The 24,612-nt window shown below is 44.9% G+C and overlaps 1 protein-coding gene across 3 annotated transcripts; it reads right to left on the reverse strand.

Moving 5' to 3' along the window:
- Positions 1-805: 805 nt before the first annotated feature.
- Positions 806-20,200, reverse strand: Upp1 (uridine phosphorylase 1). 3 transcript variants are annotated; one of them, XM_034508919.2, is made up of 9 exons: positions 20,059-20,200; positions 18,657-18,721; positions 10,808-10,873; positions 7,229-7,346; positions 5,455-5,613; positions 3,705-3,819; positions 2,090-2,299; positions 1,704-1,850; positions 806-1,015 (listed from the first exon to the last, which is right to left on the reverse strand). In XM_034508919.2, exons 3-9 carry the CDS (start codon positions 10,852-10,854, stop codon positions 876-878), a joined length of 936 nt encoding a protein of 311 aa, XP_034364810.1. In that variant the 5' UTR covers positions 10,855-10,873; positions 18,657-18,721; positions 20,059-20,200; the 3' UTR covers positions 806-875. The 3 variants fall into 3 exon arrangements, with proteins under 3 accessions (XP_034364810.1, XP_034364808.1, XP_034364807.1); XM_034508917.2 differs by lacking the exon at positions 20,059-20,200 and adding an exon at positions 19,905-20,020; XM_034508916.2 differs by lacking the exon at positions 20,059-20,200 and adding an exon at positions 19,550-19,700.
- Between the last annotated feature and the right edge of the window lie 4,412 nt (positions 20,201-24,612).

Here is a 24,612-nt window from a genome sequence, read left to right on the forward strand (position 1 = left end):
AGCCCCAGTGGACAAAGTAAATGGCCAGGGTGGGACAGACCAGTGTAGGGAAGAAGCCTAATCTCTAGTGGCATGTGAAGAGATTCAGGGACATGTTTGACAGTGTTTACAAGGTTCAGAGACTCCAGCAACCCAAGTAGTTCCACAAGCTCAGCCGTGACAGCAGAGGCATACCGGTGCTTGTCAGACGCAAATGAGATGCTTCCACTCAGCAAGCCTGGCCCTGGCCTGGTCCTTGTACCACACCAATACTGGCCAGGGTGTGTCAAGCCTTTTTCTTTCTGGTTCGACAGCTTGCACTACCTTGATTGGACAGCAGAGGGTGGTATAGCACTGCCTGGGTCCACCCTGAGCTTGACCATCAATACTTTTGGAAATGGAGGTAGGGGGAGTGAGATCTGTGTCAACAAATCCCACAATCCCACAGGAAAGTTATGATCCAGGTTCTGAAATGGCTCTCCTAGGCTTTCCCCCTGACGACAAAGTCACTCTTGACTTCTATCGCAGCTATCAAGGGATGACTATAGAATTTTTAAAATACCTATGGAAATAAATCTATTTTAAGGTACAACTGCCACATGTCTTACCTGACATGAAATCTGACCACCTTTGAAATAAAAGTCTGAAAGTATTCATTTACTTAGAATGGTCCTGAAGAAGTCTCTCCCTGTTAGGCTTAATCAGTCTGAAAATGTTGCAATCATGTGTAAGAAAATCATCTGTGTGTCTAAATCAGATTTCTTACTGGCAAATGAAGCCCAGTTCCATACATTCTACGGCAAAGTGCACTCCAAATCACACAGTGTGTTATGAAAAAAAATCAGTTTATTGCCCAAGAGTTGCAGAGGCTTCTCCTGAGGAAAACAGCACAGGGCTCAGGCCCTCCCCAGGCTCTTCTTGATGAAGTGGCCCACCAGCCGCTGTGGCCTCTGCTGGTATTCCACAAGCACATCATGGGGAGTGTTGATCTGGTCCCCTTGCAGACGGTCCAGAAGGGTGACACACACCACAGCCGCTGCAAAGAACAAAGGCCTAATCAATGCAGGATGGATACCTTCCTTAGGTCACCAGGGAGGAAGGCCAGGGCCCGGAGCTGAGGATCAGCCTGTAGGATACCTTAGGAAACCAACAGTGTGCAGGCTAGGGACGGGAGGGCTGTGGATGGAGAGGAACGGCAGAGAAGGCATACCTTCCAGCAACTCTGGCAGTGCCCAACTATACCACCTATGCCTTTGCCTTTGGGTCTCAAAACAATTCCAGTTGGTTTCAGGGCCAGCACCTGGCTACCCTGTGCAGGACTAAGGGCATATGTGTCCTAGACTGTGGAGCACAGGCAGTTCTGAGTGGGTAATGTTGAACTGGAAAAATGTTCAGGACTAGACAACAGTGTGAATTAGCCCTTCAGAAAGCCAAGCTGTCGGCAGGGCTGGAGCAGCTTCTTTGGGCAGCAGGAAATCCCATCAGCATCTCTCTGACCCCTCTCAGTGGAATCTGCAAGAATACTGAGGATCTTGTGTTTTTCTACCTGACAATCAAGACATCGTCTGTGTAGCAGGACTACTGGGGTGACACCGTGATCAGAAGCTGACCGAGGGAGACAAAAGTAAGATTGCAAGATTGGGGTACTCTCAGGAGGACCTGTCCATGATGGGCCAGCAAAAGAGACCGAGAAAGGACAGCAAGTCCATCTCGTATCAGCTTACCTCTCAGGCCACAGGCACGGCACATGGTGGCAAACACTGACGATTCCATCTCAATATTCCGGACACCCGCGGCATGGGCTGCACGCAGATAGGCCTGTTTGTCCTTCTCTGTGTAGGAGCAGAGAGCACCATCCAGACGGCCTTGCCCTGCAGCACGTGAAGAGAACCACACGCACATAGTTAAAGCCATTTATGTACCATGCTATACATGCCATTAAGATCCAGGGCAGAGGGGACCCACTCACTGTTTCAGCCATCACAGAAATACTGTGAATGGGTCAGTAGTCCACAGGCGGATGCCCCACCAGAGATAGCACCACATCAACACAACAGGCCTGGGGTAGGCGAGGGATCCCTGTACCAGACATGCCCTCACTTCCTCTCACCCTCATAGAAGTCCAAGGTGCACATGGTGTTGCCCACAACAGTGGGGAACTCGTTCAGGTCTGAGGAACACTGCACCAGCTCCTGTACCAGCTGCTCGTCCAGGTTGGTGCTGCGAATCACCCGCTTTCCCAGGACAATCTGCTCAAACTCTGGCTTGAAGCACTCATCCACTGCCTGCTGCGTGATGACAACAGAACCAGGCTCCAGACCTGAGGAAGATGCACAGATCACAGTCACACAGGGTGACAAAGCAGCACAACCGAACACAGGCACAACCAATAGGATCCATCTGCAAAGCCAAGGACTGAGGCACCCAGCATATGCTCAACGCCATCCATCCCTTTTCCTACTAGGCTTTTCCTGAATGGGAATCTGTACAGAAGCATTGCTGAAAGCAGAGATAAGCAGAGAACAGCAAATCTCATCAGGGTCTGGGCAGCCTTTATCCAGGCTAGATAGAGAGTTTCTATCTCCGAGGCATTGCCACCAACTAGGGGACCATGTTACTTTAATCGTTCCAGAGTATATCTTTATTTTGTAAACTTTCAACCGGACACAAAAGCAGGTATAAGTATAGAAACCCCACCATGTTCCCCAAACACAGCCTGGAGTTTTTCCAACTCCTGACTAGCCTACTTTTCTTCCAATCAGTAACAGCCATCTCCATTGTGCCCACTCACAGAGGACTTGCATGTTTCTAAGGGCAATACCCTGCTTTTCTTTTCTCTTGGGTTTTCATTCTCTTATGCAATAAGGCTCCTGTTAGGGAGTTTGGAATCCTACCTCCTAAGAATAATGTAGGGACCTGGATGCTGAAATCTAAGGTCATGTATCCCTGGAGCCAATACAGCTTCTTATCAATGTTTATTGATTCCTATTATCTTCTTGATAGGAACAAGAATCGATAGAAACCAGTTCCTACGGCAAACCTTATTTTAAAATAAAATTGCTTCAGAGACTTTTACTTACTGCTAGGGTGTATCATTGCCCAACACAAACACACACACACACACACACACACACACACACAAAACCCTGACTGCCAAAAGCCACAATAAAATATAGTTGCCACTGTGAAGGAAATGGAGAGACTCAAGCAGGTGGGACCAGTGAGAAATGACTGGCTCTGCCATAACGTCACACATTTACTGAAATTAATGGTGGATGAGCAGTTGAGCTCACAGGACTCGCCATCTCTCATACTTGATGAAACCTGTGCCGTCACTAGACTCTGGAAGGAAGAAGGCTTCACTCAGCTGAGCATAATTATGAGGCCAAGCAGACCTTGTCTTTGTAACATTACACAGTTCATCAGTCTTTGTTTTGTGGTCTTCAAATCCTCTCTTCTTTTTAGGTTGTTCGTTTGTTTGTTTGGATTTTTTTTTTTTTTTTTTTTTTGGTCAATGATTAGGAACCTTTGAGCTAATTTCAGGACCCCATTGTTAGTTTTATATCCCACCCCACCCCCCATATACACTTTGATGGAATGAGAGAAGACAGGCAGAAAGGAAGGCCTTTAACCAACCCTGTATACATCCACACCACGCTGGAGCTAGTCAGTACTGGGCTCTAGCCCCTCCACACACAGGGCCAGAATCCCTCCTCAGTCCTCACCTATCCCGCCTGAAGTGCCAATACGGATGATGGTGATGTTGGAGCACTTGGCATGGTACAGCATCTTGATGAGCTCATGCAACATGATCCCGATGGAAGGAATGCCCATGCCATGCTGAAACCAGAGAGAAATGCAGAGGCTGAGCCCAACACTGTTCCCTTCTCAATGCATGTAGAAGTCCCTCCAAACAACGGGCTCTACATCCCAAGTCACCCAAGGTCAACTAAGCTTTGCACAAATGAGATTTGGAGACAGAGAAAGAACATTTACATACATTTTACTATATCGTAGCTAAAATTATTCTGCATTATTAATTATTGCCATTCTTTTGCTATACCTGGCACACTAAAATGCATCAGAGGTTTGTGTCTATAGAAAGAATATTCATATTTATTGGTTTTGATATCATTCTGCTTTGAGGCATTCACTGGGGTTTTTGGAACAAAGCCCATGTGGGGAAGATTGCTGCATGTTTCATGTGGTGTACTTCAACTTATTAAATTAGTATTCAAAATAGAAGACAGACATTAAAATATAAACAGAGCTGTCTTATATATGACTTCATTTGACTCATACAACTTGTACAACAGCAGGAAGGAAGTAGCTACTATCATTAAGTAACCAACCTTTTTTTTTAATGATATTTGAAGCCATGCACACAGGCCCTATGGGGGATAAGGGTTTTACCACTGAACTTTTCAGCTTCCCTCTCCAGGTTAGCAAAACAAGATACCTGTCTGGTTCTTCAGTCCTTGACATCAGACAATCTATGGACTGTACTTCTGGCCCTGCCATTTCCTCCTTGACTCTGAAATGCAACACTACCCCACATGCCTTCCAAAGACCCTTCCCCACCAACCCACATCTTCTAAGACACCATCCCCTTCCTGAGCCGCTGCTGTCCCTATGGCAGAGCCTTATTGTAAAAGGACCCCTTCCAGAATGTCAGACACATAAAATGCTTCCACAAGGTGCCTTTGCTGTAAGATGATTCTACATGACAGATATACTTGGATATTTAACTGAGTAGTGTCAAGACACAAATCTTAACAGGAAGGGAATCCACTTCTGATCCAAAGCTCTTCACTATATTATTATATCATTGTTTTCTTATATATATATATATATATATATATATATATGTACATATACATATATTCTGCATTATATAATATTTATATATTATATATTAAATATATAAAATATATATTTAAGATAATATATGTAATATATATATATTTCATTAAGATAATATATGACATATATTATCATGATGAAATATATTGTAGCCATCAAAATCAGAACCAGAAAATCACCTAATTGATAGGCTACTGGAGATTTTTCTATATTAATTTTTATTACTTATTCAACATGTGCTATAAAGTAGGTAGGTCAGTTACTGTGAGATAGAAAGAAACAAATGCCTGGGATGTGGCTCTTCCCTTGAACACAGGCAGGGAAGCCCCTCCCAGGAACTGCCACCCCCACACTGAGTGGACAGCTGTACATATTTGCATGTCTATCTGCTTTTGTATACCTAGGCTTTCCAGGAAGCTAAGCGTTAAGGGCTGGAGCCTAGGACTTACTTATGATCAGGTCCCAGCTGCTGAGAGCTTACCAAGCTCCCAGCAATTTACAGTAAACAAATGTTAGGGTGCCAGCTGTTCAGCTCTTCCCATATGCAAAAGTGTGGGGCACGGATCTTTGCAGAGCACGGAGACCATATCCAAGTGAAAGGCAAATACTCACGCTCACAGACAGCACGGGCCCAGCTTTATACATGGAGTAGCGGTCAGTGCCTGCACAGATGTTGGGATATTCTCTCCCTGGATGGTCAAGGCCCAGCTCTGCAGCTACATACTTGATGAAGGTCTTCATCCGGGAAGAGCTTCCACCAACACACACAAACTGCAACCAGAGAATGGGGAACCCATTAGTACACTGTCATCAGGGGTCTGCAGAGTTCAGAACAGCAATCTTGGGGTCATCTGGGAACTTCCTAGCAAGTTTTCTAGCCTGGCCTATACCAAGTGTATCTGAGGGGACTGAGGAATGCACTTTCCTGATGAGTTTTTAGTAACACTGGTGTGGGAGTCACTGCTTAGTACAGCACATAAAGTACAGTGCCACACATACAGGACAGAACCTCGTTATCTTTGAAGAGACAACTGCAGCCAATATCTTCCATACCAGGCAGCCTAGTGTGCTGGAAAGAAGTCTGGGTCTGAACTAAGACAGTTGGAGTCTCACAGTCCTTCAAACTCCTCATGTGACCAGAGTCCTATGATCCAATGTTAAAGTGGCCCAACAGTCTCTCACTTGGTCAACTGAGTGGGAAAAAAAATAGAAGGCCAGTAGTGGGCTGGGACTTTCTAGGTGGAGAAGTAAAGCCATCATTTTACAAAGCGGTCATCTAAGGGATTTTATTTTGTCAAAGAATAGTAAATAATAAAAATTGATTTAATAGAATCTGAAGACAAAAGAAAGAAATGCATCTCTAAAGATGAAAGGACATGTTCATAGCCTTCAATTAAAAAAGTGAATAAGCAATACTAGGATAAATGGAAATTGAATTAATTAAGAAAACATGAAAGCTGCTCACCATATGCTAACAAAAGTTGAGTTCTACCTGTGGCAGATGGGGCCCAGTGTTGGAGTTCTGACCCCCTCTTGGTCTTTAATTCCATGAGTTAACTCGTCTTTATCAGGATTAGACATTGAAGAGTCCTATTTTAGTAGTATGGTAACTATAGTTAACAATAACTAACTGTAAATTGCAAAATAGCCAGTAGATAGGATTCTGATTGTTCTCAATCCAAAGAAGGATCAGTTCCTGAGTTGTTAATGTACTGGCCACCCTGCTTGTCGTGTCACATCACATTCACGAGTTGAAATGTCACACTGTTCCTTGTAAGGATGCACACACAGGTGTTGATTAGAAACACATGTTAACAAAGGACTTTAATAAAAATTTAAGATATGTGAGCACTGAGAACTGAAGACTTTGTACTGGAAGTGTCTTCATCAACATTAGCCCTCAGACAACTAAAAACAGGATCATTAATATACACCTTCAGTGGCAAGCAGGGATCATACATCTCCAGACTAACTCTGCACCTTCCCAGCTCCCTCTTCTCAACTAGGTGTTAGGAAATGGATTTTGCAATAGCTCTTGAGACATTGTCTAGGTTTGACCCCACCCCACCCCCAGACTCCAGCCTCCATCTTTGGAGTACTTGAAACTATAAACATAGGCCATTCGTACGGGCTCTGGAGATTGGCATGCGTTCACTTACAAATGAAAGTTCTAGGAGACAAAGTGGAGACTAACACTGCAATTGTTAACATTGGTTCTCTCCTTTACTTGCTAGTTCATACAAACACAAGGTAACAATTTGCAATAGTCTGATAAAGATATAATGTAGTCCTTGTCTCCTGTCCACCATCTATGAAAAGGTGCAGCTCTATCAAAGAGGAAGTTGACTGTAAGACAATCTTTAAAATCGAAGCCTGAAGTCTTTACCTTCACATCTCCAAACATAGCAGGGAAATCGTGTGTGCCAGTGCTGAGGTTGAAATGATAGAGAACATCTTCCTTCATTGTTGCTATGTTTGGATTTGAAAGTTGGATGAAGCAGTCACTGTTAAAAACAAAAGTGAAAGGTTTGTAGAGCGTGGGTGTGTAATGGCCAGTGTTACCATGGATATGTTCCATTTACATGAGGTGTGGGAGAGGCTTATGGGGAAGAGGCACAAGCAGACCCTGGGAAGAAGATAACATACGTTGCCAAGGGCCCTACTTCCCTGTCCCCTTCCTTTTAACTCCGCTTTGCTCCTAGAGCCCTGTTTGAAAACAAACAGCAAAACCTTAGAAGAGCCTACAAAATTATAAAGAGCAAATTGAGAAATCATCCAATACAAAGAATGCTAGCTGCTAGTCCACTTGGCTACAGTCAGTACATAAACTTGACTCTTTTGAAAGTAATACATTCATTATTCGAAATACAGACAAAAAAAAATAGTCTCATCTGCTGCCAAAGATAACCTTTCCAAACAGATGCCAATAATTATAATTACTTTTTCCTGCCTTACTTTAGCTACCACTTATCAGAACTATGACACCGAGATTGTCACAAGGGTGTGAAGAGATGGCCAGTGGTTTAGAGCACTTGTTCATGTAGGAGAACCAGCACCTATTCCCAATAACCGCATGGTGGCTCACAACCATCTGTAACTACAGTTCCAGAGAATCTATTACCCTCCTCTGGCCTCAGTGGGCACATACATACATGCAAACAAAACATAAAATAAGCCATACATTTTTTTTTCTTTAAAAAAATTGTCATAATGTCCCCTGGGAGGTCCCAGACACTGAGCCACCAACCAGGCAGCATACAGGAGCTGGTCTGAGGCCCCCAACACATAAATAGCAAAAAACTGCCTGGTCTGGCCTCAGTGGGAGAAGATGGGTCAAATCCTCTAGAGACTTGAGGCCCCAGGGAGGAGGGAGGCCTGGTGGTGGGGGAGCACCCTCTCAAGAACAGAAGGAGGAGGAATGGGATGAGCAACTATGGGATAGGGGGACCAGGAGAGGGGGCAACAGATAGATTGTAAATTTTTTTAAAAAATGAATAAATAAAATTGCTTTTAAAAAATTGTCATGATGTGACTTCCTACCATTTTGCTTTTCTTCAGCAACTAAAATATTTTGTATGTGATTCAAACTATCTTTACAGGAGAACATGATTCTGCTCTAAAAAAGAGGTTGGCAGGCTTTATTTAAGAGAAGGCCATAGACCATTAAGCTTCTGTCATAGTCTGCCACTGTCTCCTGAAAGCAACACAGACAAAAAAGGCAAACACATGGTATTATACTTCAATGAAGTTTATTTACAAACACAGGTGCCCCAGGACTACATGATTACTGTTCTATCCTGCCAAGCTTCCCCAGAGCCAGCCTCTAACACAGCTGCCTCAACAGTACATGACTCCCGATTTCCAAATAGGTATCTCCTTGGCCGGATGAAGACAGATGCAGGTCTTTTGAGTAAGGAGCAATCATAGCTACTATTCCTTCTGACTTTCTGCTCAGAACCAACTGGGTGCCACTTTCTCTTCAGTCTAACTTCATGAGCAGATGAGAAAGCAATGATCCAGAGACCACTGCAATTTAGAAATACTAATGATCTTGATTTCACAATGATTTGAAAGCAATAAGGACTGGTTGAAATAAATCAGAACAGGTCTGATTCAACCTTCAGCTTTGTGCATCTCTGTTTCTCTCTCTCTCTCTCTCTCTCTCTCTCTCTCTCTCTCTCTCTCTCTCTCTCTGTGTGTGTGTGTGTGTGTGATAAATAAACAAGACATGGCATAGACAACAGGAGATTCTGATAATTATAATTAAATTAATGATGTAAGTTGTAAAGACAATATGTAGATAGCCAGATGCTTTGTATATGTCTGTGATCCCAGTGCTCAAAAGGCCAAAACAGGTGTATTGAGTTCAAAGCCATTCTGGCCTACAAAATGAAACCTGTCTAAAGGAAAGGAAATAGGAGCTTGCCTCACATGCCAGAAGTTCTGTAACTAGCACTACATAGGACAAGCATGGTGGTATGCACCTATAATCCAGCACTGAGGAGATAGAGTCAGGAATATCAGAAACCCAAGGCTATGTAGCAAGTTTGAGGCTAGTCTGTGATTCAGTGATGTCCTGTCTCCAAAGAAATGAAAGAAATTAAAAATCAGTGAACAAAACAGGTAATTAAATTATAAAGAGCATCCCATGGAGGAAGGGGGAGCCCTTGGAGGAATTATACAGGTCCTCCTTACCACAGGGTTAGATATCCATAAACCCATCATGGCATTGACTTAGCACGACAAACCCCAAATCAGCTTGGCAGTACGGTTCTCAGGAAAAAATGTTCACACTAAACACACACCTTTCTTACTTGTAGGACCAAATGCACAGCATGTACAGCTAGACTTTCCCAGAAAGCATTTTTGATCTGTAGGACAACCTGAAATTCCAACCATCATAACACATCTTTCAGCCACTTAACCATATCCTCCTTCAGGATGTGTCGAACGTGAAACACAAAAAGCCGAAGGGCTAACTTTATGCCTCGAAATGACACAACAGGATGTGATTAAGACAACTCAGCCACACACAGAAAACCCTTTTCTTACTTGTCAATTCCAGGAAGAGCAGAAGGAAGCAGTGTATAATCATGAGAACGGCAATGATTTCAAAATTCATTAATTTTGACATGTACTTGAGCTAAAACAGTCTCCAACAGACTGTTGAAAACATCACAAGTCAGAGACGAAAGTATTTAGTCTACCGCAATTTCAGTTGTATTTATCACACTTATTGTCACCCTAACCATTTGCCCCCGCTGAGGTCACTGAAGCTGGATGGCAGGTGCCTCACAGAGCCCCAGCAAGCAGATAGTGAACAACTCTGTGGTAAGGAAATCAGAAAGGCTCAGTAGAAAGACTTCGAACCCATGCAGGAGGCCTGAAGTGTGTCTCAGAGTAGAATATGTGCTCACCACAGCATGCTCAAAACCCTGGGTTGGATGTGCATGAACACATACATACATACATACATACATACTAGAGTCAGAGAAAGACATAAATGTTTGGCTCTTTAACAAAGTCTAAACCTAAGAGAACTCATGAAAAGCACACACTTCAACTATGAAAACCAACAAAGAAGGGAGAAAACCATTCAAGATTCAGAAGAAAGATTGAACTAGGTAGGAGATACACAGTGGATTTTGTCTTAGATCAAAATGCCATATATAGAGGAAAACCTGTTAGACACATAACTAAGCACTAAACTGCCTGCTCTTCTGAGTCACATGTCCTGAGGGTTAAGGACAGAAGCTCCTGGACCTGAATTTGTAAGCCCTCCAAAGCCTGCACACACTATTTTGAGAATCACACATTAACACATGTAAAGAACTTGGAAAAATGAGTCGATCAGAGGACGCTTAATAAAACCAGCACAGCACACACAGTGCACACAGTACACACAGCGCACACAGCGCACACAATGCACACACAGCCAAGTCAGCCCAGCCCGGGTCAGTCTTACTTGTGATGGTTTTCCAGGTCCTTTGTTTCAGTTCCTGTAGCTGCCATGTTCTCACTATAGCAGAACCTAGGGGGAAAAAAAAAATCACACAAAACAGCATCAACCCAAAAGGAACTAGGATGGTGAGGAGAATCCTCACATTTATATCATGTGTACTATGGAAATGTATACTTGCTTTGTGTGTGTGTGTGTGTGTGTGTGTGTGTGTGTGTGTGTGTCTGTGTGTCTGTGTCTGGGGGGGGCGGGGTAGATGAGGGAGAGAGGAAGGAAGGGAGGGTGGTCAGGTAAAGATGTGGTGTGTGTGAAGTGTCAAGGTAGACCTCACACTTAAGTTGTTTAGGAATAAAGATCAAGTTTCCTAGGGTTCCATCCCAGCAACAGTCAGGATGTTTTTGGCCTTACCAACCACACCCCTCCACTTTGCCCTTCTAGAATCTTGAACATCCTCTTCCTGTTTAAGGACACCAGAGGTTACAGGGATTGGAACAGAGGTGGAAGAGCTACTAGCTCCACAGGAGGCTGTTCAGAGGGCAAACACTTGAAGCTGATGTGGCAGATGTTGCAAGATTGGCTGCTGAGTCTGCAGGGGGAAACATTATACACAGCCACAGTTGTTTCCTTGGGGCTCATCTGGGAGGTTAGGAAAGTGGAACCTTTGGAAAAGCTATGGGTCACAGGCCACTCAGGAAAACTGCAGGCTGGACGGAGACATTTTCTGAACCCAAGCAGAAAGACCCCTTTTCTTCTAAATATATTTATAACTATCATTATCATAACATGCTGATCATTCTCAGTAAATGCCAGCTTGCTGCTGTCCAACCAGGTGAGCCAAGGGAGGGGAGCCAGTTCTGTTGGTTTTGGTGTAGTGATACTGGAGGTGGAACCCAGGGAGTTATCTGTGCCAGGCAGGTGCTCCATCACTGAGCTGCATCTATGCTGGGAATGAAGTGCCATCCCTCACCCTAAAATACCAACATTCCCAAGTCAAGCACAGTGGAGGGAAAGAGTACTTATAACTGGCAGAGGGGGGGGGGGGACTTTTCGTAGAAGTGATGCATAAAGGACAGAGTTGGTAGGTAGTGACAGAAGCGGTCCTTGTGTTGCTCCTCAGGACAGGATGCTGGGTCAAATTGACTCTTTCAATTTTTTTATTCATTTATTGGGGATGGGCATGCCACATTGTATATGGTAGTGTCAGAGGACAGCTAGTAGGAATAAGTGATCTCCTTCCAGCATGTATTTGGGGGTCAGTCTCAGATTGTCAGGCTTGGCAGCAACCGTGCTTTCCTTGCAAGGCATCATGCTGGTCCCAGCTATCATTTTAATGGTAGAGTTTGCCTAGGTGCTTTGGCAACGTGATTAACATGTAAGATAGTAAGAATGGGAGATTCCGAGCTGGGCAGTGGTGGTGCACGACTTTAATCCCAGCACTTGGGGAGGCAGAGGCAGTCGGATTTCTGAGTTCGAGGCCAGCCTGGTCTACAGAGTGAGTTCCAGGACAGTCAGGGCTACACAGAGAAACCCTGTCTCAAAAAAAAAAAAAAAAAAAAAAAAAAAAAAAAAAAAAAAAAAAAAAAGAATGGGAGATCCCAGAAAGCACAACAGTATTGCCTGAATTGAGGGATGTGAAACTCTGTAAACGAATGAGGTCAGCAGTTAGTGCCTGGACCCTTGCCACGTATGGGTCTGTGGGATCCAGCCTGTGTCCAGTGTAAAAGCATCTCTAGTCTGGTGGCTTGAATGAAAAACATCCCCCATAGTCTCAAGCATTTGAACACTTGGTCCCTAGTTTGTGGAGCTGTTTGGGGTGGTCTAGGTACTGAAACCCAGGCAAAAGAAGTATGCCATTGGAGACAGGCTTGGAGACTAAAAGCCTCATGCCAAAATTTCTCTCTCTCTCTCTCTCTCTCTCTCTCTCTCTCTCTCTCTCTCTCTCCCTCCCTCCCTCCCTCCCTCTCCCCCTCTCCCTCTCTCTGCTTCATGTTTGCAGTTAAAGATATAAACTCTGTTTCCTAGCCTACTCAAAGGCTGCTGGCTGGCTTGTGTTCCTGCCAATGTGTTTTCTTACACCCCCTAGAACCGTAAGCTTAAATAAACTCTTAAGTTAGCTACCTGGGTCATGGTGGTTTATCATAACAACAGAGAAGTACACTGGGTAATAAATACTGTTGGGATTCAGAGAACTAAGTGGTGTGGTTCAAGCATATACAACCTGATCTGGAGAAAACCAGAAAGCCTAGCTGGCATCCCTCACTACACAGTGGAACTGGGTGCCTCCGTACCCTAGCCTGACAGCCATCCTGTCTCAGGAAAAAAAAAAAAATTAAAACTGAGTGAAACTCAGAAGAAATGTCTATCCCTAGATTCCTTCCAATCCAAATAGCTTGTCTCAGCTCCTCCCTCCCATAACACAATCTCTCACAACTGTCTCAGGTTCCTGCCCTTGGGGTAATGTTAAGAAGCAGTGGGTAAACTTATCTTTCCGTATATTAATAAACCTCCATGCCTTTTTCTCCCGTTTAATCTTTGTTGGTTTTTTTGAGGAGGCATGAGGGTAATTTCCCTTCCCCTCTAGAGCATGTATGGCTGAGAAATGACCAAGAAATGAAGAAGACCCAAGACACTGTGAACCCAACCAAGCTAGGCAATGGCTCTAATGCAGGGTAGAGAAGCGTGAGAGCCAAGAGAGCATGACCAGAGGCCAACCTCTTTGAGGGAGGGAGTACAAAAGAATATAGGTGCTAGAGGCATTTATAAATTAGCATGCTCCTGGAATATGATGCATTCTTAATGCATCCTAGTTAGCAGCCAGCCTAGAGAAGAGGTGGTAGGAATGAAACATGCAAACAGACCAGCAAATCATCTTTATGCCCCTAACATGTCACCAACTGCTTTACATCACTACAGCCAAAATGCCTGATTCAGGAGAAAGCATTCATTTTGGTTCACAATTGAGAGGATGCAGACCATGCATTCTGGTAGCAAAGGGTCTGGGCATAGACGTTCACATCAAGCCAGGAAGCAGAGAAAGGGGATGCTATAGCTTTCCCCTCTTCTGTAATATCTAGACTCCAAGTCAATGGGATGGTATCACCCATGTTCGAGGTGGTCTCAGTAATCCTCTCAGGAAACACCCTCAGGCACAGCCAAATGGATGCTGTGCCTCTCCATTCTCCTAGATGATTTGAAAAACAATCTGTAATGAAGATTAGCCATCACTCCTATAGAAATCACACCAATAACAGCTAGAAAACACCAATCAGGCTACGTGGTCAGAAAAGCTTACGGAAGAGGGAACACTTACAACCAAACCAAGAGAGTGGAGTTCAAACGGATGATGAGGGGTGAGGTGCTGTTACTTAGGGAACACTCATAAAATGCCCTCAGAAGTCTCCAGAATCACACAGGTATCAGACAACCTGTCAACACAAGATTACAGTATGTGTTCTAACTTAAACTGAAATTTACCAGTCCCCACCCCAGGGTGGGGTAAGGGTCACATAGACAAGCAAGATGTCCTTAGCTTCTCTCTAGCTTGCTAGAGATCACTGATGTGTGGGCCATGACAACATTTGCCTAATTTACTTTAGAAACACTCAAAGCCCATTCTACTATAAACACACTTCAAGATAAAAGCCATGGAATCCATCTTTGTGTCGGTCCCTTCAGCTACCTTAACTCTTGGATCAAATTCTTCTAAACTTGGCATGTGGACACATGTTACAAGTGGGTTTTTTTCATCCTGGGACTTAACACAGAGTTAACTAGGCCTATTGCTGGCTAGCACAATCTACCCTGGGTTATGCTTTCTGGGCAGCTGGGTACCCATAGTCCCTCAGCCTTATCATGAGGCACAGACAGAATCACAAGGGCAGGACGCTTATGCAAGACAATACCTCAGCAGTTCCTGGATTAATTTACCACTCATTAGCTTGTAAACCTCAAGGCAAGATGCTGGAGCACAAGAAAGAAAACATCTTTTGAAACCACACCCCTGACCAACAGACAATTACCAAACTCTAGCCCAGCCCAGAAGAGAGCTGCTTCTCACATGGGCAGAACACTGAAGGCTCATCTCTGTCTCTGTCCAGTCGATGTGTGGGCTGGAGCAGAAGCCAGTCAGCTAGGGCTGTGACCTTTCTTGTTCCTAATATGATTTGGTCTCATCTCCACCATTCCCATGCTATCAGGCCAGCTGTCTGTGTCAGAGAAAGAACTCTTGAAACAGAAAACACAAAGCCCATGAGACCACAGAAAAGATACTCTGTTACAGGCGACCAACAGCTTCGCAACACAAGAGGCAACCAAGACACAGACAAGAGATCTTCAGACATTTATGTCCCCTCGAGCTCCTGGAGGTGGCAGGGAGAAGGATCCAGTGTTTTGTAAATAGGAATGACAGTCAGAGAGCTGCATGTTAGATTAGTATGAAGATGTTCAACAGTAAACTACTACAGTAGTTGCTTTGATTTGGTACTACTGAAAGGTAGTAGAAACCTAAGTGAGAGTCTTGTGCGAGGGAGTCAGGCCATTGGGGATACTGCTCCACCCACCACCCCCCAGGTCTCCCCGTCTTATTGTTTCCTGACCACCCCGCCAGTTCCTGGCTAGCCTCTTTTATTATGTCTTTCCACCAAGATGGGATTGTACCACCACAGGCCCAAACAGCAGGATAGAACCACCACAGACAAAACCTTCTAAAACAGCAGGCCAAAATAAACGGTTTCTCCTTTTAACTGCATTTACCTTGGGATTTTGTCATAGCAACAGACAGCTGACTTACAAGGTGGCATAAAAATTCTGAGCATCTGAATTTTTGAAATCCCTTCTGTCTAAAAGCAAAACCTCCCCCTGCTGCATCCAAACGGCCACTGGTCTGTTTTCCTGAAGTCCTGGTTAGCTTTTATTATCATTTGAAAATCATTTGGAGCTGGGTCGGAAGTGACAGAAAAAAAAAAAGTCATCCCAGCACTCAGGAGGCTGAGACAGGAAGATTACTCATGTCTGGGAGCAGCCTAAAGGACAGAATGAGGTCAAGGTCAACCTGGGCTATGACACAAAGCCAAGACCTGTGTGAGGGAGAGGGCAACAACATATGGAACAGAATAACAGAGCAGCAACCAAACAACAACAAAACTCACAAAATCACACCAAGACCCGTGTGGGGGAGGCAGCAAGCACAAGTCTAACAAAACGGAACAGCAACAACAAAACTCACTAAAACCAGGCCCAAACCATAACAGTTGAAATACACTGTTTCTCCAAAAGCACCTTTTTGTTACCCTCTTAGAAGCCCTCCTCCCCTTGGCCCTTTCCATCCCTGGTAAAATTGTAGAGTCCTCAAATTCTAACCACCTCTTGAGTCACCATCTTCTTCCACTCTTCCATTATTTGCATGGAGAGAAGCAGCCTATGCTCTCTTGTCAGCTTGTCTTTTCTCATCTCGTTTGCAGGCTTTGGGTAGCTGGGTTTAAAAGGAAATAGTTTTCTTTCTGACACTTCACTCCAACGTGGATATGAGAATGACAAGCAACAACAAGGATCACAGAAGGACAGTCACAGGAAAAGCACACTCAGAGAGAGCAGGATGCTAAGTTCAGCCCGGGCAAGGATGGCATCCTAAGGACTAACTGACCTCTAGCAACAATGACCGAAGGACAGTGTTGTTTCCCATGTATGGGGCTAATTAATGATGGCACATTTGAAGTAACATGACTCAGAAACTCAGAACTTGTAGATGTGACCCTACAGAGTCTTGAGACAGAAAAGAAAGTCAGCATTGGGAAACATGAGGACTGAACACGCCCAAGGTAACTTTTTTTTTTTAAACTCAGGTGGTCTGCCACAAAGCCTCTAGAACATTCGCTGAGCTTCTAGTTCTCAGGATTTGGAACTAGCATTTTAAGAATGGGTGGAACTGGAGGAAACCTGGTAGCCCAGTTAATGATGTCATAAGCTCAAAACCACATACACAGGACACAACTCCTCTCGAAGGGAACACTCACCCCTTGCCATATAACGAGCAGTCTGTTTGCCTCTCTATTCCTGACTCCTCCACCACCAGCCCATTGAGAGTCAGATTTGAGCTTTGGTCTTCTTGCCATAGCATTAGCTACTTTGCATATTAGCTAATACTTGCTCCATAACAGGATAGGTGGGAATTGGGGTCTACAACTTGGGAATTAACAATTAGGAAAAGCCTGTGATGAAGACCAAGATCACTGTCCAGGAGAGAGACTGGCTATAGTGAAGTCCACTGTGGAATACAGAAAGATCCAAGGAACTGGATGTAACTCTGGCTCCAGTGGACCTATCTGATGCTTTCTTCGGGCTTCTGCAGGCACATACACAAGTGACAGATACACACGGGCACATAAATAAAAATTAAACATCTTAAAAGGCAATCTAAGAGGAAGCAGCAGCACCGGGCATTGTGTGGGGGTGGGGCAATCCCTATGCCTTGGTCCTGACTCAGAGTTGTTGCCAGAACAGATGGCTGGACCATCGACTCAATGGGTGAACTTTGACCTCTGTGCCTCAGGAAGATGTCACACTGAAGCTAACCTCAGAAAGCATTTCCTCCAACACTAACACTCCAGCTTCATCTTTAGAGGGAGGCATTCATCTGGCCTCTTCGAGACACCCGCTGCTCCACACACTGACAGGACCTGCTGGTTTAGCTTGCCCTGTGGGGCCTGCACAGAGCACCAGAAGGCAACCCTCTCGATTTCCATACCGCCTCATTCCTCTACTTGCTGTGGCCAGACTGATTCATTAATGAGATTTTAAATTTTGACTTTTAATCTTTAAGATGTTACATTAGTCATGAGGCTGGAGAGATGGCCAGGTTGGTTAAGAGCACTGGCTGTTCTTCCAGTGGATCTGGGTTCAATTCCCAGCACCCACGTGACAGCTCACAACCGTCTATAAGTTCAGTTCCAGGGGATGTGACACTCTCACACAAACATACATGCAGGTAAACTACCAATGCACATAAAATAAGAACAAAATCCTAATAAAAAGATATTAAAGTCAGAAAAATAGAATATTTAGTTCAATCCATAAAGATTTAGAATTCTTGGAATGTATGTAAAATCAAATATGTGTATTAGTGTATTATGGAGGGGTGAGGGGAAGAGATAAAGGTTGCAAAGTAACTAAGCAGTGCTTATCTGTAAAAAGAAAAGAAGCCCTTAAGTATATTCTTTTTGCTACAAAGGATTTTTATTTTGCTTTTTTACCATAAGAAGCATATTTTTACAAACTGCCAAGGTAAAGAAAACATAAAGCACCTAATGTGTACCAGTGCTGAAAGTATAGCAGTACCAAGATTTTAATTTGTGCCCAAGCAGCGCATGCAGAATTAGAGATATGTGCAGTAATGAGGGTTCTGCTGAGACCAGAAGGTCTGCTTGGCCACTGAAGAAGGGAAAAGAAACAATAGCTAACTGGCTGAGAAGGAGGCGGTGGTTTAGCCCAATGCTGAAAAAGAGAGCAACAATGGCAGGCCCTGGGAATTGCTCCTTACAGGGAAAGACAGCTTAAGACAGTCCTCCATTCAAGGAAGTCACCATGTTTTTTTAAAGGACTGTGTTACAGCCTACAAATGGACCCAATGTTTTGTTTTCGATTTTGTTTTCCAGATAGCACCAGCAAGAGAAAAATGAGGCATCGAAGAGAACTACAAACTTGAAGCAAGAAGGAAAGGAAGGACAGGAAGGGATAGAAAAGAGAATGGGATAGAAAAGTTGGGAGGGAGGGAGTGTGAACCAACATCTAAAATACCCTTTACTGCCTTTATGGGAAACCTGTTGTTCTACCCCAGATTCAGCGTTCATGGGTAACTCACTTCAGAGACCGTCGCAGACCGCTTCCAGAGAGTCAGGGACCACCAGTGAGTCACTTGGCCAAGACCTGGGGGGAGAGAGAGATGAGAGTTAACAGGGACAGCAGGCAGAGTCCTGGGCTCACCCTGCCAGGTCTGCAGGAAGGTTGTCACAGAAAAGTGAGGCAAGTCCCTTGCAAATCAGTGATATTTAATACACCCGAGGAGAGTTTCCCGGTTGATCTGCAGCCAAACAACTCCGAGCCAATATTTTATGCGATAAGTTTGGTAAATCAATTACAAGGAAATCCATGTGAGTGATCAGAATGAAACTTTGTTCGGTCCTTCGTGAAAAGACAAGTGTTAACGCCAAGGCCTCCAGCCTTTTGATGACCAGAGCTATGCAAGGGTTTGGTTCTCCCTTCTCCGTGTGAGACTGGATATGCTGGAAGCACCAGAAAAGGCTGCGAGCCATTCACCTGCCATCCCTCACTTGCTCATCCCTCACCTATGTCCCCCTCACCTGTCACCAGCCCGACCCACACCTGGGCGACCCTCACTGCCTTGCACTCCCGACATACACACACACACATTCACACAAATGCACACACACACACACACATTCACACAAATGCACACACACACACACACACACACACACACACACACACCACAGGGGGACTTCACGTCCCCCCTGTGTGGCTCCAGCACCTTCATCTGCTGAGAGAAGTCACCGGCCCACACTAGCAGAGCATCCCGAGAGAGCATGGTGCTCCCAGAGCTTTGTGCTCCGCCAACTTTCACTCCAGCCACTCTCTGCGGGGTCTTAGAGTAGCGATCACCGAGGTCGCCCCGAGCTTCAGTCCCCACCTATAGTCGGAAAAAACAGAGAGGAGTCCGCAAAGCAGACCACTCACCGCTCAGTCCCTGCTGGAGACCTGTGAGAGAAGCAGTCCGCCAGACCTTTTAAAGGAGGGAGCGGACCAGAAAGGAGAACCTAGCTGACCGCAGTCTCGCCTCCGTGATCTGTCACCCGCAGCCCCGCCCAGGGGTCAACGCCCCGCTTAGGCTCCGCCGGAGGGCTCAGCTGATAGCACCAAGACCTGCTCGTTCGGACACGCCCCGTCCACACCTTCTCTAGCTTCCATTCACTCTACCCGAACCCGGAAAAGTTGCCCGGGAGCCTCCACCTTCTACTTTCCTTTCCTTTGGGGATAACTGACAATTTTAAGTTATCCAGAGCCATTCCTGGAGCTCCATAGCCTTCCTTACCATAAATGAAATCATACCCAGGCTGCTATCTCTGTTCCACAGACGGGGGAGGGGGGCGGGAGAAACCGATCTGGAAGCCGCTGTATGGCTACCCAAGGTCACCTCTAGTGCCAGGGTCCAGGTCCATCTGTCTGGAAATGATGAAGGAATGTACCAGAGATGAATGGCCGTGTGGACGTGGTCAAGAATGCAGAGCTAGGCTGTTGTAAACTGTGTCCTTTCAATATCTCAGGCCAGTTTCTGTTTTGTTTTGATTTTGATTTTCTTCCCTTCTGGGTCCTTCCTGATCCAGGGATATCCTCTGAAGTTGTGGGAAGGCCAGGGGAGCGCTTGCCCAGTAGGGGAAATGACTCATTCATACAGTCACAGCTATCTGGCAGAAGGCACCTCTGCCCAGCCCTGCACTGTGACTCCCCACCCCCAGCTGCCATCCGGGCCTGCCAGTGGCCCCCCTTCTCACACAATTCCTAGCTAGCTTGGCTTCCCCAGCGAGCTGGCACTCTGTCGAACGGACAAAACAGCTTGGGAATGAGGCGGGGAGGAACAGAGCCCATTCAATCAGCCTGGCAACAATCACTGTTTGCCCCTCTCAAAGAAGACCTGGGTTCCTGAGCACGGGGCTGCAGCAGTGCTGTCTATGATCCTGCTCCTAAAGAGACTAAGATCACCCCCATTTGTGTCTAAGAATCTACAAGGGAAACCAGACCCAGGGCACCAAAGACTAACTTCTCAGTCATGAAACTGTATCCGACAGTTTCTGCGCCACTCCTGAAACCCCCTTCATCAAAACGAGCACACACAGAACCTCCTCAGCAACTCTCTGTGAGGCAGAAAAAAAAAACAAAAAAAAACAAGGCTCCAAGTTGTGAGCCAGGTTATTCCAGGGCCTTGGTGGACCTCCAGTAAGCTTTAACATAAACAAGGGAGGGGGCTTATCCAAGACAAAGAAGAGAATAAGGCCCCATTACTGTCAAGTAACAAAACGGGAGAGCAACTTCCAACTATGTCATTAGTCACCTAAATCTAATACTATTTGAGAGAATAACCAGGGTGTCTTTCCTTAGCTGCTGCTCTTTTCCCATTCCTGGTACAGGTGCTGGTGGCAGCTGTCCCTCCCATGAGTGTAAAGATGGGTGTGAGAAGATTCTGAGCCCTTTGTTGTCAGGTCCCACCACTAAATCTACATATGCACATTTTACAGGCTCTCGAGTTCTCCTTCCTGTTCATTGTAATTCTAGTGCTAGCAAAATAGAAAGTGATAAGTTACTCTGAGCCAACTCAAGATAAGTTAGATGATACTCAATGCAGGTTTATTGGGGAGAGCTGCTCTCAGGTGAGTTCACCCAAGGACGAAGGCCAGGGACATCACCCTGGGGGATAGAAAGAAAGAGAAATTGGGCAAGCACAGAGAGAGGAGAGAAGGGAGGGAGAATCCAAAAATGTCTGGATTATATTCGGAAAAACCTTTGGGATAGAGTGTGCCAGGTAGGGACTGAGGGATACTGGGAGAGCCTGGAGGCCAGGTCTGCTTTGAAAAGCACTTCACTCCCCTGTCCCAGGGTCTGAAGCCAAAAAGGAAGAAAAAAAAAAAAAAAAAGGCTTGTTTCCTCTCTCTATCCAGCTCTGGTTCAAATTTTAAAACATTTTAAAATGTTCACTTTTAAAACATTTCCTTTTTTAGAAAAACAAATTTCTGTCTCCGTGCTTATCACTAAAGTAGCATACAGTGAACTAGAAATTCTGATGGTACTGGCAGCTATGTAGCTTTCTAGAGCACTATTCCAGGGCAGAACCCCCCCTCCCTATGAGCTCCTTTCTAGAATTCCCTTCATTGAGGGCAGAAAGCTAATTTTCAAACAGCCAGCTGGCCACATTCAGTGGGGCCACAATGGGTAACAGCCTGCGTTTTGTATGGTTACTGAGAAGCCAAAGGAAAAGCCCCCTCTGCTTTGTGTGCAGAAGAGCACGTAGGTGTGTGTCACACCTAGTAACTTCGCTGTCCACAGCTGGAGGTAAGATGACCTTATTACTCAGAGGTCACACCCTGTCCCTTTCCCCAGCTCAGAGAGGCTCAGAGCTCAAGCCTGAAGGAACTTTTTACCAACTTCTAGAGACTTGAAATTCCCGGTCTCCTGTTCCTGCAATGACTGGCCCTTTTAAATCCAATTAAACTGAGTTCCAGGACAGTGAAGGTTATCCAGAGAAACCCTGTCTCAAAAACCAACAACGAAATTAAAATGCAAGTTAGTTAAGTTTCCCACCAATTCAATCATAGATAATTTTCAAAGGTATGTTGATCTAAACTGAGGAATTGGTGATGATTTTCTGTTAGTGTTTGGTTTCCGACCCCAGGACAGGAGATTGAGGTGTGTATTTTACATATCAAAGCAGACCTGGCCTCCAGGTTCTCCCAGCATCCCTCAGTCCCTACCTGCCCCCAACCCTAAACTTTGTAGCCCTGGAGCTGGCCTGCCCTTCCCCCCACTCCCCTACCCCACCCCCAGCTCCTCCTTATATACTCCAGACATTTTAGTCTCTTCCTCTTCCTCCTCCTCTTTTTCTTCCCTTCTGTCTCTGTGCACAAGCCTCTCTCTCTCTCTCTCTCTCTCTCTCTCTCTCTCTCTCTCTCTCTCTCTCTCTCTCTCTCTCTCTCTCCCTCCTCTACCTCCCCCCTTGTCCTTATGGCCTTGGTCCTTGGGCTCAGTGAACTTGACCATCCTAGAGCAGCTTCCGAATAAACCTGCCTTTAACATAATCTAATCTGGCTTCAATTTGTTCATTTCACCGGCTTCAGAGAAGTAATTAGTTAGGGTCAGAAAACAGCTTAAGAAACAGATTTGCTATGTAAACTGACAGGCAGCCTGTGGCAGGGTCAGGTGCTCTTGCATGCCTCTTTGCTGTCATTGCCATCTGAACTCTCTATAAGACCTGCTTAGAAAACTTCACAGAAGTCATCCTAAAAGGTCACCTCTGAGAGCCTTCCCTGCCGGGATTTAGCCCACGGCCCACCCTTGAAATTCAAACTTTTAGAGTTCCTTTGATTTTTTTTTTTTAATTGAGATAATTGTGACAATATGCAGAGGGATCTCTTTTCAGCCTCCCTCTGATTTCTCTTAGTAAAAACACCTCACAAACCTTAAGAAGTTGTCACGGGACAGTAACACCATCCCGGTTTGCTGAGTTTTTCCTGAGATTTCACACTACGCAATTTTGTCACATTTGGGATGCGGCCAGTCAAGACTAAAGAGTTCTGTTTTACAAAAAATCCCTCAAGCCACTCTTTAATGCCCAGTCCGTTTCCTTCCAAGTCCCCCTCCCTCTACCACAAACCTAAACCGTGCATTCACTGGCCTGTCCTAAATTCCAACAATTCTTGTCCTTTAAAAAAGAAAATGACATACACGGAAGTGTACCTAACTTGTCCCAATGGACTTTTTCCTTGTGTCTTGATTCACTAGTGCTTGTCTGCAGAGCTGAGCCCTCTTCTTTTGGGAGCTGTATTCCACAGTGTAAGGAATCACACTGGGATGCTGCCAGTACCTTGCTGTTAAAAAGAAGCTTTGTTAGTTTTCAGTTTTAAACCATTAAGAGCAAAGCTGACCAGCAGGGCATAATGGCACACGCATTTAACTCAGCACCCTTTAGGCAGAGCAGGCAGATCTCAATGACTTCAAGACCAGCCTGGTCTACATGGACAGTAAGTTCCAGGACAGCCAGGGCTGTATAGATACCCTGTATCAAACAAACAAACAAGCATAACACTGGCAACGCACTCTACACCCCTGCTTTGTGTCCGAATATAAACTCTCATTGCTCTTGGATAAATGGGAATGCGGTTGCTGCCTTTTAGAGTGAGTGCATGCGCAGTCTGACAGTGGGCTTCCAGGCTGGTTCATCCCCACCAACAAAGTCTGAACCATCCAGCACGTGCATCCACCTCCGAAAAGCATTCCATGTGGTCATTACCATTTTATCCCATTTGATGGCTGTGCCACAATGTCTTCTCCTGGGTTTAACCTGCACTTCCATAACAACAGAGGACAGACACTGGGCATCTCCTGGCATCCTCAATAGTATCTTGGTTTTCCTCACCAGTGAAATATTTATTCCCACCATTTCCCACTTTCTAATTACATGTATTAGATGTTGTCCTTATTCTTTCTGGGATACTTTCTATAGTCTAGATGTGAAGTCAACATTTCTATATTCTAGATGTAAATTCTACATTTAATCTATTGTTTGCAAATATTTCCTCCCAGTGAGTGGCTGCTTCCTCCTCCTCCTCCTCCTCCTCCTCCTCCTCCTCCTCCTCCTCCTCCTCCTCCTCCTCCTCCTCCTCTTCTTCTTCTTCTTCTTCTTCTTCTTCTTCTTCTTCTTCTTCTTCTTTTCCTCTTTTTACAAACTTTCAACAAAGCAAAACATTCTGGCAGTATTGAGCTCATTTTGTATTGTCTCATTATACTTTCATTATCAAATCTAAGAATGCTTTTCCTACCTCTGAGAATGTTGGCACATATATTCTTTTGAGACTTTAATAGCTGTATATTTTACATTTAGGTTCATTGTTCATTTTTAAGTGTGATATCTAGGTAAAAAAATGCAGTCTGTCTATTTTGCCTGCGACGATCCAGCACCATTTGCTGGCGAAAGCTGTTCTTTCTCTGTTGAATTGTTTGGCATCTAACTCAGAATTTAGTTAAGCACACTT

This window comes from Arvicanthis niloticus, chromosome 7 (assembly GCF_011762505.2).
Source record: "Arvicanthis niloticus isolate mArvNil1 chromosome 7, mArvNil1.pat.X, whole genome shotgun sequence".
NCBI lineage: Eukaryota > Metazoa > Chordata > Mammalia > Rodentia > Muridae > Arvicanthis > Arvicanthis niloticus.

What these genes read in the sequence shown, in the direction of transcription:
- Upp1 (XM_034508919.2), bottom strand. Translation starts at nt 10,854, where the DNA reads ATGGCAGCTACAGGAACTGAAACAAAGGACCTGGAAAACCATCACAA. An exon ending in CTATGTTTGGAGATGTGAAG is followed by an intron (nt 5,614 to 7,228) that starts GTAAAGACTTCA and finishes CTCTGGTTGCAG; the next exon opens with TTTGTGTGTGTTGGTGGAAG. An exon ending in GGCCCGTGCTGTCTGTGAGC is followed by an intron (nt 3,820 to 5,454) that starts GTGAGTATTTGC and finishes CTCTGGTTTCAG; the next exon opens with CATGGCATGGGCATTCCTTC.